Source organism: Microtus oregoni, unplaced genomic scaffold (assembly GCF_018167655.1).
Source record: "Microtus oregoni isolate MIOR12 unplaced genomic scaffold, Mior012 000005F_ref0000423, whole genome shotgun sequence".
Taxonomy (NCBI): domain Eukaryota; kingdom Metazoa; phylum Chordata; class Mammalia; order Rodentia; family Cricetidae; genus Microtus; species Microtus oregoni.
Genome location: NW_024543064.1, coordinates 49870332 through 49887051, shown reverse-complemented (window position 1 = coordinate 49887051; position 16720 = coordinate 49870332). Strand labels below are relative to the sequence as shown.

The window sequence follows — 16720 nt, the reverse complement described above, 5'->3', positions numbered from 1 at the left end:
CCATTGTAGTCAACAGGAGCAATAGATAGACTTGGCGAGAGTGCCAGCCTTTGTCATTTGTGCCTTCAGTCATTTAAGATTATTAACCATCCTATGATGGGGGAGGAGGCAAGAGCCAGATCTCTACACAAAGGTCCATCTTTGCAACAATTTTCGCTACTATTTTACTTCCCTCTCAAAACTGCTGTCACAACAGTGGGCACCCTCTAAGATCCTTTGTCTAATGGAGTCATGCAGCTCTTTTGAAGCCAAGTGTGTTTGTTCACACCCAGAACATGATATGCGCGGCAGTTTAATCATAAACACCATATGAGAACACACTTGCCAAGGCTGCGTCAAATCGGACGCTCCACTGAGCAGGAGTGAAGACTTTTGTTTTTTAATTTACTGTTGCTATTGGCTTTTATTGAGCCTCCTTTATAGGCCAGGACAGTACTATATCATCTTATTTATACTCGAGATATCACTGTGTACGCGATAGTCTATTTACCATCTTGTGCATAAACGGGAGGCTCCCAGAGATGGACTTCTCTGAGACCCCACCAGCTACCCTGACTGCACAAGGTAACACAGGCCTTTATGATGCTCTGTACGCAACTCACGTTGTGCTGGCCTCCTATATCATGTGGGGTTTTTGTCCAGTAAAATTGGAGGACCAGCTATGGATGCCTATTACCAAAGATGCAGGCCTTCTGTTCTCTCTCTCTAGGAGCTCAGCGATGCCCTTGGAATCAGTATCGCTGGAGGAAAAGGAAGTCCTTTAGGAGATATCCCGATATTTATTGCTATGATCCAGGCCAATGGAGTGGCAGCACGTACCCAGAAGCTTAAGGTAAATACCACCGAGGGACTGGAGAAGGCCAACAGTGATGGGGGTGTTGGTGGAGGAGGGGTGGTAGCCACAGGGACCTTGTTTAAAGTTGGAATTGCAGAAGCCATCAGCAACCCATGCTGAGGGCAGAATACATTAACAAGACTGCAGACCTGAGATTCATTAAGCCCCTGGACATATAAAAATGTTTTTATCAGTGCTTTGCAGTAAAAGACGGAATCACTGCTTCTTACAAACCTCTTAAACACTTTTAGCATCTCATTTACCCGAAATTGGTTTTTAACTCAGATTTGATCTTGGAATCTTCCACCCACCGAAAGTATCAACATTTTTATGAATTTTTCCCCTGTTGTTCCTTAATCTTAACTGGGTATAAAAATTAAACAGAAAATGCTTGGCTTCCCCCTCAGAGCTTCACTGAACTGTTAATTCGTGCACCCCTACTCTTACTGGCAAATGTACGTATAAAACACCACTGTTACCAAAAATACAAAAGTGACCTGCGGTGCCTTTCAGTAATCAAATCTGGCCCCCTTCTTGTTTCTCTGATTGGGCTGCATTTGGGGGGAGCCATAAAAATTCCCCACACTCCACAAGAGCCAGCCCTCAACAAGGCAGATGGGAAATACAACTTACAGAGAGTTTTAGGCATTCTTCTCAAATTTAATTTTTCCGAATGATAGTGATTTTCTCCCCCCTTTTGTCCTTCTAGGTAGGAGATCGGATTGTGAGCATTAACGGGCAACCCCTGGATGGACTGTCTCACACGGACGCTGTTAATCTCCTGAAGAATGCCTTTGGGCGCATTATCCTGCAGGTACTGCGATCAATGGAGAACCAGCTGGGACAGGCAGATAAGTGGCAGCAGAAAAGACGGAGCAGAGTGTCTCTGGCAGTAGGCATCACCACCCAGCAGGGTGCTTGCTGAAGTGAATTATGAAGGTTGAAAGCGAGAAATTATTATTTTTATTCAGAAATTCTTTACTGTCACCCATGCAGGCATGAGCAGGATTATATGAAAGTGTAACAAGGGGAGAAAAATTACTCTCAGCTTCGTGTGATAAATCAGCAAGGCTTTTAGTTTCCAGCATTCTTTTGTAAATTGAAGTTTGCAAGGAATAGGAAATGACTTCCTTTCTTACATCCAAGGGCTGTCACTGGGCAGCCCAAACACTGTTTCCTATTCCTTTAAATGCAGAGAAAAATACAGTGCTCAGTGCTTTCTCCTGCGCCTTGAATGGTTGCCAGCACCCTGCAACTGTTGCTACATAGTAGTCGCCAATTAAGGCAGACGATTATGGATCAGCTGTGGCCCTATGAGTATTGTCCAGAGACATGGGGGGGGGGGGGGGGGACAAACCAAAAACAGCAAAATGTGCCGTTAATTTCCCTGCCTCCATCTCAGCCCTCCATGTGTCTCTCAGATTGATGCCATGCAGAGACTTGAGAGGCACACACGGGCAGTGACTTTTATTAATGAGTGTCCCTTAAATGAAGGATTATGATCACCGTACTTCCGAAGAGGTAGTATAACATAATTTATAGGTAAAAAGAATAAAACCGCCGGGCGGTGGTGGCGCACGCCTTTAATCCCAGCACTTGGGAGGCAGAGGCAGGCGGATCTCTGTGAGTTCGAGACCAGCCTGGTCTACAAGAGCTAGTTCCAGGACAGGGACAGGCTCCAAAACCACAGAGAAACCCTGTCTCGAAAAACCAAAAAAAAAAAAAAAAAAAAAAAAAAAAAAAAAAAAAGAATAAAACCCCCAGCCAGCACTCAGATAATCCTAGCCTTAGAATAAGAAGATTGAATGGAAGAATCCTGACATTGGAGAGAAGTGATTTGTGGTTCTTAGCTCCGAGAGCTCAGTGGTCTAGGTTCAAAGTGCCAAAGCAGTTAACAAGGTAAAGAGCTCTCAGTATACATGATGGGGTCATGAAACACTGTCTGTGGTTTCTAGCAAAAGGCCAAATATTATTTGGGTCCTTGAGTGTCTGTTGAATGCCAACCAAAACAGTATGTGGGCAGCCTTGGCCTGCTTCTCCTCGGCTGCCTGGCGTTCTCACGCAGGGTGGAAATTGCTGGTCGTACTTACTCATGCTCCTGCTACAGGAGCTTTGCTTTTTGTTTGTCCATCCTTCCAGTTCTACTGACCCCTTGTCACTTGTTACAAGCACACCTCTTTAGTTACAACTGCTAGTCACAGGAGGCATGAGAGAGGAGAGCCTCCATAGTAACATGAACAAGGAAACGGGGCTTTCTCTTAGTATGTTGTATTACTGGTATTCTTACATGCTGACTAAATGCATCCAACAGCTCCACCTTCTTCACAAGGACACATGGCACACGCTTGGACTAAGATGTAGCTCGTGGTAGACTTTGCATAGCACGCAGAGAGCCCTGGGTTGAGTCCCAGCACCCCTCCACACACACCCAAAAGACACAGTATATAAAAGTATAACATTAACTGAAATTTAAAATTACCTTGCCAGGCATGGCGCCTCTCTGTAATGGGGGCTGGCCAGGAGGATCCAGAGTTCAAGGCCACCTTTTACTTCAGCCTGAGTTTAAGGCCAACCCTGAGCCACTTGAGACTCTGTCTCAAAAAAAAAAAAAAAAAAAAAACAAAAAAACAAGCCAACAAAAACTTAGCTTTTAGAAGCTTAGTTTGGTGACCATATCTATAGTCCCACATCTCAGGACACTGAAGGGGGAGGATCGGTAGTTCAAAGTCAGTCTTGGCTCTATAGAGAGAGTCTCACAAAAACAGAGTCCCCAAAGGTAACTCTTCATTCTAGTAAAATTGTTCTGTCAGTGTAGTTTTTAACCATATTTATTATAAATGGCCTGGGGAGATGGCTCCGCAGTTAAGAGCATTGGCTGCTCTTCCAAAGGAGCTGGATTTGATTCCCAGCACCCACATGGTTGTTCACTGCCCTCTGTAACTCTAGTTCCTGGGGCATCTGATGCCCTTTTCTGGCCTCCTTTGACATTGCATGCACTTGGTATACAGACATACACACAGACAAAATGCCCACCATATAAATAAAATGAGAAAAATTGAATTTTTTAAAATTGTATTTAAATGTTTTTATAAAGTGGCAAATATACTTTTAAGTGATTTCAGATGAACGCTGTGGGAGAATAGAGACTGTTTCTGCCCACTCTGACAGGGAGCTGCTTTTGTTTGATTGGGTTTTGTTTCAGACAAGGTCTCTCAGTGTATCCCTGGCTGTTCTGGGATCCTTCTGCTTGAGCCTCCACAGTGCAGGGATTACAGGATTGTGCACTGTGTCACCATGGCTTACTTGCTGTTAAGAGCCTGTTAGTGAAAGAGGTCCTTTTTTCCCCCCATTTTCTGTGTTTTAAAAGTGACACTGTATTTCGAGGTTTCTCTCATACAAATCGTGCTACTTGCTACTTTCATTTTCTCCTCTGTGCTCTGAACACATCAGTGGACCGTCTGGAGGAGTTCACAGTTGAGGTGTTCACACTAAATCTGGAGCTTGCGTGACTGCAGATGTAGTAGACACGCAGCTTAGCGAGGTCCCCTCTCAAGTGCCTTCCAGTCACATGATATGTATTTGAATTAAAACAATGTGCAACATAATTGTATGGCAGCTGACTCATCACTAGACAATTATTTTCCTTATCAGATAGGCCATTGGCAGAAAAGTAGACAAGGCCAGGTAATTGTGCCTGGTGATATGGAAAAAAGACATGTGCGTGTATGGTTTGTGCAAGCATGTCTGCAGGCCAAAGGTTGTTCCTTAGTCAGATTCCACCTTCAGCAAGCCCCAGCCTGTCTCCACCTCTCCAGCGTGGGGATGATATGCACACACCCTACTTGTGGATGCCAGAGAGTCAACTCAGGTCTTCATGCCCGAGAGGCAAGCTGTTTACGGACTGAGTCATCTCTGCAGCCCATGAAAAGAGCTACAGCGGGTTTCTTATGCAATGCCATCAGCAAGGGCTGTTGGCTCAGGAAACATTACATCCTGGATTAGCAGACTGCAGAGTGGAGAACCGAGAGGCAGCTAACCCTTCCGGAAGCTTGATATCTCTGAGTATAAGAAGGAGTGGATGTCCCTACCTCTGAAGGCTGGTGGGTGCTTATTGACAGCTCCAGACTGAGCAACTGAGGTTGACGAGGCTTTTGGAAGTGTTTTTAAATGTTCCTAGTTTTATTTGTTTCTTGTAATTCGAGAATTTGTCCTGCTTGGTTTTTTGGCATATGAAATGACTATGAAACTATTTTTAATCCATACTCTCTGCTAGAAAAAAAGAGGGTTTTTTTTCCTTTTAAGATTTCTCTTTTTTTATGTATAAGTGTGTGTGTGCACTTGTGTCTTTGTCTTTGTGTCAGTGTGAGTAAATGCCACATGTGTGCAAGTGCCATGAAGGCTAGACGTGGGCATCGGATTCCGTGGAGCTGGAGATACGTGCAGTTGTGAGCCTCCTGATGTAAATGATGGCAAACAAACTCGGATTCTCCTCAAGAGCAACAAGCACTCTTAACCACTGAGCGATTTTGTCAGTCTACTAGAAAAAAAATAATAATTTTCTGCCTTTCTTTGAGGACATCAGAGGAAGTAGGGGAGCATGTCAGGCATTCCTATCGTGATCAGAACTTGTAGAGACGGCTGTGGTAGACGGGTGGGCCGAGGCAGCATTAGTTAAACGGATAACCTGGACTGGCCTCACTATTTAGCTAAGACTAGTCTTGAACTTCTGATCTTACTGCCTTACTCTCTTTTGTTCAGGATAATGTGACCTTGATGGCATTGTGCTTTTAGGGACACTGGTGTGGGGCTGCCGAGCAGCCTCTTAGCCCAGGAAGTGTGCCACACATGCTCAGTGTTGGAAATGAGGACAGACTTAAAAGCCACTTGAGCTTCTCGGTGTTAACACCATTGCCTGACATATTGCACATAGTAAACAATGGTTGGGTAAATGAATCAAAATGGAAGAGACAGATCACAGAGCCTAGGAACAAGTTTGGAGATCAGAAGAAAGTGTTTAACTCCAAGAGACAATAATTAAGAGATTGTAAATAAAATAGTTCTTTGGGTCGCTCTTCATGGGCATTCTTCAGGTCTTATAGACTGACCTGAGAGACCCCAGTGGTAGATGAGCAAGTTGGAGTCATGACTCAGCTGGAGAGTGCTTGTCCTGGGTTCAGTCCACAGTGAATCCATGAGTGAAGGGAGAGCAAGCCAGGAAATCTAATGTCCAACAAGTAGATGGTGTAAACAGAAACACAGAGCTGAGAGAGAAGAAAAAATATTAATCAGTGCACATATTAAATAATAAAAGAATAATGCCTACCTAGACTTTACACTGTTTAAGAGAAAAGTACTTGCTAGCTATAAAAGAACAAGGCATTTGAATGGCACTGGCTTTTTTGAAACCAGTCTTCTGAGAGAATTACTCTAAGGTGTACTCCAACAAATGAACAAAGTAAGACAGCAGACACCGAAGTGCTGGACACATTGCAGTCTGGCAGTGGCACAGAGAGCAAGCAGTCTTGGAACAGCACATGGAGAAAAAGACTTCTGAACTAAAGAGGAAAACAGACAGAGGCGGCTCCGTGGGTTCAGCACTTGCAACGCAAGCCTGACGACATGAGTTCCATCCCTGGTCCCATAGTGGAAGGAGAGAACACTCACCAGTGTTGTCTTCTGATTTACACACAGTAAAATAATAATAATAATAATAATAATAATAATAAAATTTAAAAAGTGAAAAAGAGTGACTGAGTATCCAATTTATGTAACTATTCTGGAAGTTTGAGGTGAATTAGAAAATGTAAAGCTGATCTAATAAAAAAAAAAAAACTGTGCTAACTATGTACTCTGGAGAATAAATTCACACCACAATCAAGGAAGTGTTAAAGCATAGGAAGTAGTGGGCTCAGTAAGAATAACATTTAGAGCCAGGCGAATTCCAGCACTTGGGAGGCAGAGGAAAGTGGATCTCTGTGAGTTCGAGGCCACCCTGGTTTCCAGAGCAAGTTCCAGGACAGACAGGGCTACACACAGAAAAACGGCATCTTGAAAAAATATTAGCATTTTAAGTATGACTTTCAGGACTGTTTTACTTTCATTTTGTTATTGTTGTGGTTATAGGACAAGTTCTTGTCATATAGCTCAGGCTACCCTCAAACTCTAATGATCTAAGACAAGGAAACCTGGTTCTGGGGCCTCCACTTGTTGAGAAGAGAGAAGTGATGGTGAATGCTAGGAGGGAACTTGTTTTTAGTCTGGCCACACTGGAGGTTACCCCACCCCCGCCACCCGTGGAGGGTACAAGACAAAACTCAAGGGGGGTTGCATAGCTCAGTCATGGTCGGGTCGTTCTGGTTGATCATTGTCCTAGGACTGGCCATACAGTCTTATCTGGACAAGGAAGTCACCACTGCTAGGGGCAGTTTGGATCTGCTTCACAGGATGTTCGTCTATTAGACTTAGGATCCTGGAATCCAGGGAGAGAATGACACAAAGAAAGAAATCAGAAGGGTAAGATGGAGTTTGTTAGGATAACTTCAGATTTAGAGCAAAGACTACAGACTTATAGGCGCCACTCTGGAATAGGAAGTTGTAAAGACTGGTGGCCGGTGATGTGTTGATTATGATGTCCCCTGCAAATCTTGAAAATACCTTTGCTATTCTTATCTGGTGCCTTCAGCCTTGAAAGGGGAGGCTGCAAGAGGAACATCCTTAAATGATTAACATGTCTGCTGTACAGAGTTGAACAGGAATCTGACCCAAAGTTGAAGGTAGCAAAGGAGGCTGTAGAACAGGAAGTTGAGATGACAAGCCTGCCACGGCTCCTCTCCACTGCTACAGGCCCTCATTAAGTTCCTGCTTTCAGCAGGGGCAGCCTGAGCCTTCTGTTACACTATTAAACAATTATAGCCAAAGACCCTGGTGCAGGAAAGGGGAAGCTTGTGCGTGGCCATGACACTTGAGCGGAAGGATCAGATGAGCTAAGGCTTTGTCGTCCACACAAGGGTATGATCAGATATTTTAAAGCTTGTCAGCCAGGAGTGGTGGCATGTTCAGGAGGCTGAGGCAGGCATCACAAACCAGGGCTAAAAAACCTGGGCTATCGGAGTGAGTTCAAGGCCAACCTAGGCTACATAGTCTATCTACCTTATTTCAAAATGCCAACTGACTAGTTTGGTTAAATCAACAAATAGAAGTAAAATTGAGAGGAATATGGAAGCAAATACTGAAAGCAAGTGCTAAAGAGGTGAGAGTAATCAGAGCAGAGGGTGGAGGCTCTCACTAAGTGCTAGTGGGTGATTCTGACTTTATTACATCATGTATTTACTTTGTATGTCTGTATGTGCATGTGTGGTGGTCAGAGGACAGCTTGTAGCAGTCAGTTTTCTCTTTCCACTATGTAGATCCAAGGAATCAGACTTGGTGGCAAGCACCTTTATCCACTGAGCCTGATTTTGACGGTTTTGGGGCAGGGGATATGGCCTGGTCTATGTAGTCCTGGCCTTGAACTCACAGCGATCCTTCTGCTTCTGCCTCCTGAGATTAAAGGCCTGTGTAACCATGCTTGGCCCAATTCGGGCTTTTAAAATCAAGTAACATACATGGGGGAAAGATTTTAATTGATTGGGCTTTGTTTTTTATTTGTTTCTTTTTGTTGTTTGTTTTTTGTTTTGTTTTATTTTTGTTTGGTTTTGGTTTTGTTTCAGTCTTTTAAGATAGGATCTCACTATGTAGCCCTAGCTAGCCTCTGCCTACTTTACCTCCTGAGTGTTGGGATTAAAGACATGAGCTGGCCATGCCTGCCTGGCCTTAAAGGTACTAGAAAATATTAGAACTACAGAGTATGTGTTAAAGGCATAAAATGCCCAGCATTCCTAGAATCCTAGAACTTGAGAGCTAAAACAGGAATTTGAGTCTGAAGGTAGTTAGAGCTATGTAACAAGCCCTAAAACAGAAGACGATGAAGATGAAGACCGGGAGAAGAGAAGAACAGAGCAGAGCATGGGGTAGTGTGCACCTTTAACCAACACTCAGGAGGCAGAAGCAGAGAAGGAGGGGGAGGGGGGGCAGAAAGGGAAGGAAAGAAGAAAGGGAAGGAAGAAGTGTGTAGAGTCCTTGACTAACATGGGCAAGGCCCTAGGTTTGATCCTAAAAACTGCTACATAGCCATATATGCATACATTTAGGTACATAAATATATGAACATATATATGTTAAGCAAAATAATCTGACATATTTAATTTTCACCCGTTGGAACATAAAGTCAGTAGCCATCACCAAGCTGATAAATTTTGGGCTTGCAAGATGGCTCATGGGATAAAGACAGTTGCTGCCAAACCTGCTGAGCTGAGTTTGGTTTTCAGGACACACATGGTGGAAGGAGAGAACTGACTCCCACAGGTTGTCCTCAGCCTCCATACACACACCATAGCATATATGACGCCTACACAATAAATAAGTCAAGAATAGATTTTAATGGATGATAAATTTCATCACCAGAGAGGTACATGCAGGAAGATTACAAATTTAAGGCCACCTAGGGCTACCTAAGAGATGTTGCTCACATTGAATGGGTTGCTAGGTGGGCTGATCAAGTTGAAGGACATGAACTTGGGTATGAGGGCGCAGCACGTGAAAAATCCTAGATTGGGAGGGAAAGTGGGTGGAAGGGAGAGGGGAGAGTGAGTGTGTGGATGAGGGGTGCAGTTGTTACTTTAGTGCAGAGTAAGCTCACCCAAGGCCAGGAATTTGGCAGATTTCTTCTAGAGTACCGAGCAAGCAGCCAAGACATGTGAGTGTGGTTAAAGGAATGGTTTGTGAATACTTTGCTTGCTATCTATCTATTTATTTATTTTGAGAGAGTTGAGACAAGGTTTTACTCTGTAGTTCAGGCTAACTTAAAACTCAGCAGATATCCCAGGCTGGTCTTGAACCCATAGCAATCCTGTGTCATTTTTCCAAGTGCTAGGAATAAAGGCAGGGGCTGGAGAGATGGCTCAGCAGTTAAGAGCACTGTCTGCTCTTCCAAAGGCTCTAAGTCCAAATCCCAGCAACCACGTGGTGGCTCACAACCATATGTAATGAGATCTAGTGCACTCCTGAGGAAGAGACCTGGTCAGTCGTCCTCATCAACTTAGACCATTGAAACCCAATATGGACAAGTTCAACAGAACCACTATATATGGGCTGTCCATGCATGCTTCAGCATTGCCGGGGCATCAATTTCATTTTTTTCAAATTTCAGGAATACAGGCATAAGCCACTGACTTGCGAATTCTTAACCTGACTGCCCAGTCAAGCCACTATTTTCCAGTGTCCCAGAGCTCCTGGATTACTTGATACAGGGTGTGCCCTGCACATCAGATGGTGGTAAAGCTCTTCAGGGAGCGCTGTGCAGGGGCCGAGGGATAAGTGACATTGGGGTTCCTGAAGAAGAAGAAGACAAAGACAAAGAGCTGTGGGCCGTGTAGGCAGAGTGCCCAGTGAGCCCGTGCCTCCCGAAGTCCTGCAGCTTTCCTCTGCCGCACACATCACCGCCCTCCCCTCACAGAGCTGCTAAGGACTAAATGGGGCATGGGGACAGTGTTGGATGGTCTCACTCCATTATAATATCTGAGGTGTGAGGTCTGAGATGGACAAAATGCCTTTTGATATCATAGAGACTGGCCTAGGTGCAGCTTGAAATTCCTGCCTAGCAAACATGAGCCACAGGGCCCTGGTTTTAATTACTAGTACTAGAAAAATAAAATTTCAAAAACAATCGGAGAAATCTTCATAGTATCCCAGGTGACACTGGGGCTACTAGAGGGCCCTGTGTCCAGCAGCCAGTTTGCCTCTCTCATGTCCTACACTTTAAACCCTTAGAATTTTATTTTTTTAGGAAGCCTAAAAATTAGTATGTCAAAAAAGTCATGTCAGTGAGTTCTAGATAAACACTTGCTGCTACTTCCGGTTATACCAAGGCTAGTGCTGACTTTTGTTGACCCTAGGATGCCCACTGTGTGTGCTCTCTACATCTCTACCTTTGGATCCTGAATGCAGGTTGGGTATGGATGCTGAGTTTTACATCTTAGACCAAAAATATCTGGCCCTGACGGATCTAAGGACTAATGGTGTCCCCTTGCAGGATCGATGCTCAGGAAAGGCACGACCCTTATGCCTTATAACAGCCCATGTTCCCAGGAACTGTTTTGACTTCTCAGTTCTGCAAGACCTAATTCCCAAACTTTTTGTTGTTGTTTTCATTTGGTTTGGTTTTTGTTTTTTCAAGACAGGGTTTTTCCTGTGTAGCCATTCCTATCCTGGAACTCACTTTGTAAACCAGGTTGGCCTCTAACTCCCAGAGATCCTCCTGCTCTGGAGTGCTGAGATTAAAGGCCTGTACCACCATCGCCCGGGGCCATAAACCTGTTTTTAAAGGAGAACTACCCATCTTGTGGTCCATGCAGTAAAACCATACACAAATGACTCAACTAGAAAGTTTATTTAAACATAGAGTGACCAACTGCCGAACATAATGCTGTAGTTGCACGCGGCTTTACTTGTAAGTCTGCCCCCGTCGCTGCAGCACAAGCCAGTGTGTCTGATGAACTAACCCCTCCTCAAGGAGAATGGCTGGAGAGGTGAACACTGACAAAGGAACTGAAGGAATTACAAGTTGAAAGAGAAACTCCATTGGAGGGGGAACCGCAGTGAAGGAACAGGGCTTTTGGAGGGGGGAACGCAGAATGAGCCGTGAGTGCGGTGGGAGGGGGGAACACAGACTGACCCAAAAGAGCAGTCGGAGGGGGAAAGAAGGAGAGCGGTGTGAGTGCGGTGGGGGGAGGGAACACCGGCTGACAGGGAAGAGCAGTGGGAGGGGGAAACACCGTGATTGGCTCATCTTCCAACCACACGGGGAACCTAGGGAATGGAGGTTCCTCGATAGCCTCCCTGTCCTGCTGCTCTCCTTCCTTGGGTGGTGGCATCTTCCCCTCCGCTTCCTTCCTGTGGGTAGCCTCCCAGGTCTCTGTGGGGGGACAGGTCTCTGGTCCCGCTTCCTTCAGTGGGTGGGTCTTTTCCGCTTCCATGGCTGCTGTTCTTCTCCGTGCCTTCTCTGAATGGGTCTCCTCTCCTTGGAAGGATAGGTCTCTCCACCTCTTCTTTCCTGTTGGTAGTTTTGGGTGGGCAGGTCACATATTTCTCTTCTTGACCTCTTTCTCCTTGGAGAAGATGGGAGTCTTGATTCAGGCCCCTGGGCTGCAATGCCTCAGGCCTGTAATTACTAAGTGTTTAATAATAGCTACACCTGGACGGGGTGCAGATTTCCATTGGAGGGCTGGTGAAAACCTGGAAGGATGCAACCACTTGATAAGTAAGACAGCTCTGCTAAATGATCGTATTAGTCACCCGAGAAGCCTGCGCCTACTCTTGACCGCCTGTGCACCTACAACACACTTCAATCCAGAGGAGCAGATTTAAAGGGCGTACCTGTTTTTGACCAGGTTAGTGTTTAGAAGGGCTGTGGTCAAGCAGGATGACATCAACTGTATTTCCCAATGGTCCTTTTCCCCTGGGGAAAGAGGGGAAAGGGTGCCAGCCCACATAAGGCAGAAGACTAGACCATAGATCCTAGGGTAGAATTGTTACCGAACCTAGAAGTTACACCTGTGCCCCAAGCCGTCCTCAATAACCCAATTAAAAGAGCCATATTAAGTGGGAAGCAGGAATGTGTCCACACTGGGAAGCGTGACAAAGAGATCCAGTGACCATGCACACAGTCCGTCTTTGGGTCCTGAAGTTAGAGAGGCGCTCATCTAAGCAGTCCTGGTCGGTGCAGCACCCCCACCACGGACCTTCATTGTCCGGGCTTTCGTCTCATCCTGTAGGGTGTCAGAACTGTGTGGTGTCTCTTTCCTGAACACAGTTCTCCCGCTAGCTGGCACCTTTTCCTTCTCGCAGTGTAAGATTCCCAAGGACATTCCTATTGTGCTGGAGTCCTTTGTTTCAGTGGTGTGACAGGGAGAGACACAGGTGTCTCTTTAGACTACCTTCATTTCTGCCTCTCCAGACCAGGGAGGCAGAGGTTAGAACACCCGAAATTGCAGAGACCGTGATACCCACGGTCCCATTAAGGGACCTTGTGTCATGCCCTCTCCACTTTGAGCATCCTGTGACATGTTGCCCTCACAGGCACCTATGGCATGACTTCCTGCAGGCAGGACCACTCCTTTCCCTTGTTTCCCCCAGTCCCGTCTCTGTTCTCAGAACCCAGTGAAACTAAAAACAGGTCTAAGATTCTCTTGATAGAGAGAAATAAAGTATGTTTCCTGTCAGTCTGATGGTCTTCCCCCTGCTTCCGCAAAGGACCCCAGGCTTACCTCAGACCATAGTTCCCAGTCCCTGGTGTTCAGAGGCAAGGCTGAGCAGGACACCTAGGTCACACCTCAGTGTTGAACTTGTAAGCCACTGACCTAACCCTTGGAGAGTAGCTCCTCCCCATTCCCAGGCCAGGCCCCAGGGTAGGTTTAGCCACTGCCTATCAAGTTACTTGTCAATCAGCTCTCAAGGCAAATGTTCTGGCTACAAACGTCTTAGAGCTGGAAAGTCTTCCTGCAGGTGGCAGATTTGCTGTGCTAGTCTCCTCACAAGAGACCAGGCTTCCTTCATAGTCACCACTGGCCTGAGGGTTCCACTCGCACAAGATGAGCGCGAGAGTTCGGGGTGACTCCCTAGGATTTACTGGTGGCTAAGAAGCCTTTTAATTTTAGAGCTGGTTGTGGGGAGAAAACTGCAGGATTTTATATTTTCCAGCTAGACGGTAAAACTTTATGATGAGTGTAACTGGGCTGTAACTGGGGACACAGCTATGTCTGGAAAGTAAATTCTTTAGCTCCTTCTTCCCTCACGCCGGATGATTGCTTCCCAACATCTGATTAAAGAGTCTCAGCAGACACAGTGGTGACTCCTGCCTGTAATTCCAGCACTCCAGAAAGCTGAGGCTGGACAGTTGTGAATTTCAGGTTAGCTTGGGCTGCAAAGTCTCAAAGGAGAAAAAGGGGGGAGTGGTAAATGGTAGTGCATGCCTGTGACATCAGCTTGTGGGAGGCAGAGGCAGGTTGGTCTCTGTGCATTCAAGGCGATCCTGGTCTGTGTAGTTAATTCTAGGCTAGCCAGGGCAACATAGTAAGACCCTGTTTCAAAAGAGAAAATAAGAAAATAAGGAAGAAACCGGCAATGTTCTCAAGGCTTTCTGGCCTGGCTCCGTCCGATAGACACATGACAGTGCCATCCGCGCTTCCTGCGGTGACCATTCTGAGCTTTTTTAGATGCTGGTTCTCATGAGAGCCCTTGTTCTGAGTATGCCATTTTGTTCCATAAGCGTTCAGTTCTAGCAGAGTCAGGAACGGGAGCCCCGATAGACTAGGCTCAGCTACTTTCCCCACAAAGCCTGAGCCTAGTGGCTCACACCCAGTCTATACTCCAGCACTCAGGAGGCTGAGGCAGGAGGATTATGAGTTCCAGGCAAGCCTAGACTACATAGGAGACCCTGCCTTACCTCCTCTCCCTGCCAAATCAGAAACTGATGGGTTGAGAGCGTGGCAAGGCCAGGAAAGGACCACTAAACAGGCAGGGTGGCCACACCGGGACCTAACCCCAGCTGCCCACAGCAGTCCTGGTCACAGAAGAGAAAGAGGAGCCCGGGGCCTTGGAGTTCCCGCGGGAGGACTCCAGGTTGTCTTGGTCTGGACGTCCTCTGGTTGGTCATTTTCTTGGGCACTCTTCTCAGGATTGACCATGCAGAGCTATGTTGGTGCCAACAGTCAAGCCTGTTGTTCCTGAGGTCCAGAGTCACTTAAGTAAGAAAGACTCGGAACTCACAAGAAAGGAAAAGAAACAAGATGGAGTCATAAACATAGTGGAGGGCTGGTGAGATGGGTCAGCAGGTGCAGGCACTTGCTTCCAGATCTAACAACCTGAGTTCAAACCTGGGAATCCACATGGAGAAAAGAGAGAGCTGGCTCCCGCAGGTTGTCCTCCGACCTCCACCCACTCACGATGGCATGTGCAGGTTCTTTCTACACCTAACACACACACACACACAATAAACAAATATAAAGAAAAGTGGGCGCTGGAGAGATGGCTCAGCAGTTAGTAATAGCTGTGGCTGCTCTTCCAGAGGACCACGGTTCAACTCCCAACATCCACATGGCAACTCATAACTCCCTGTGACTCCAGTTCCAGGGGACCCAATGCCTTTACACAGACACACATCAGGCAAAGCATCAATACTCATTGAATTAAAAATGTCATTTTTTTTAAAAAAAGCAAAACTCAAAATCTTGTTAGCCAACTCAGGGCCTGGGCCTCCTTTAAGCCCTCTGTCATTACTCCATTTCTGTGGAATGGGGCCTGCCTACTTGTTACATTTTCTCTCTCCTTAAGGGACTGGAAACCTCTCTCCACTTACTTCCTCAGTCTCCCTGCCCCTTGAGAAGGCATCAGACATGCTCATTCTCTCATGTTCTTTCTCAGCGGAGTTAAGATGCTGGGCACCAACCTGCTGTTCATGGAGCCAGAGATGAGATGGGAGGCAACCCACAGCCACACGCACTGAACAACCCACGGCCACTCACACTGTCCCAACCCACGGCCACTCACACTGTCCCAACCCACGGCCACTCACACTGTCCCAACCCACGGCCACTCACACTGTCCTAACCCACAGCCACACGCACTGTCCCAACCCACGGCCACTCACACTGTCCTAACCCACAGCCACACACACTGTCCCAACCCACGGCCACTCACACTGTCCCAACCCACGGCCACACACACTGTCCTAACCCACGGCCACTCACACTGTCCTAACCCACAGCCACTCACACTGTCCCAACCCACGGCCACTCACACTGTCCCAACCCACGGCCACACACACTGACCCAAACCATGGTCACTCACACTGTCCTAACCAACCCAAGGCTACACACATTGAACAACCCATGGCCACACACACTGACCCAAACCATGGCCACTTGCACTATCCCAGTTCCTGAGAAATAGGTTGAAAACAGAAGAAAAGCAGGAAGAATTAACCTAAATGGGGGTGACTAGAGGAGGTCACAGGAGGAGCAGGACTTCTGCTATTTAAACTGATTTGTGTAGAGATTCCTAGAGAGAAAACTCTAGAAGATTTAGAGGAGTATAGGAGAGAAATGGGATTAGGAGGTGGGGGAGGGGCTTAGAATTGTATCCTAAGAGCAGAGGGAAAGTGCTGGAAGGTCTGAAGCAGTGGAGTACCACTGAATATCTGGGATGTTACCTGGGGAGTGTAATAGAGATTAAAAGACAAGTGAGCAATGAACAGATTGAAGAAGGGTTGGAATTCTGGTGGATAGCCACCCATTCAATGGCAGGAGGGACCAAGGGAGGCAGTCTGGGCCCCTTCACGGATAGCACCTCAGCGTGTGTCTCAGATACACAGGCAGCAGCCATGGCAAGTTTTCAGTGTGTGCCTCATTGGTTCATAATGGGAGAGCTGGAGATGTCACTTTCTAAGAAGAGAAAAATGGAAGGAAAAGTTAACTGAACAGGGGTGGGTTTGGGGGTCAAGAGTTTGGAGAGGAAGTAGGGTGGAGCCACCTGGTTGGTGTTGGCACCTGCTCTAAGAACAGAGCCTAGGGCCCCACACTTGCTAGGCATGCGCTCTACCACTGAGCTACATCCTCAACCCAAATTTGTGGTTCTTTTCATTTTGATAAGCTGAGAGATGTCAAATGGAAATCTCAAGTCAGTGGCTGGGCAGAGGACACTGTTGGGATTTAAGCCAGGGAATGTGTGTGCCGTGCTGTGTCTGAGCCTGAAGCCACCTGGGCCCGTGATGGAGTAAGGAGGTGAGCCGAA

General features: G+C 46.5%; 1 protein-coding gene across 7 annotated transcripts in view; it reads left to right on the top strand.

Moving 5' to 3' along the window:
* The window catches only part of Patj (PATJ crumbs cell polarity complex component), a 307480-nt gene that overhangs the window by 278184 nt on the left and 12576 nt on the right, over positions 1–16720 (top strand). For all 7 annotated transcript variants that reach the window (XM_041651469.1, XM_041651475.1, XM_041651470.1 and 4 more), the window contains 2 exons: positions 710–832; positions 1545–1649. In XM_041651469.1, the coding sequence (XP_041507403.1) occupies positions 710–832; positions 1545–1649 (228 nt within the window). The remainder of the gene's footprint in view (positions 1–709; positions 833–1544; positions 1650–16720) is intronic.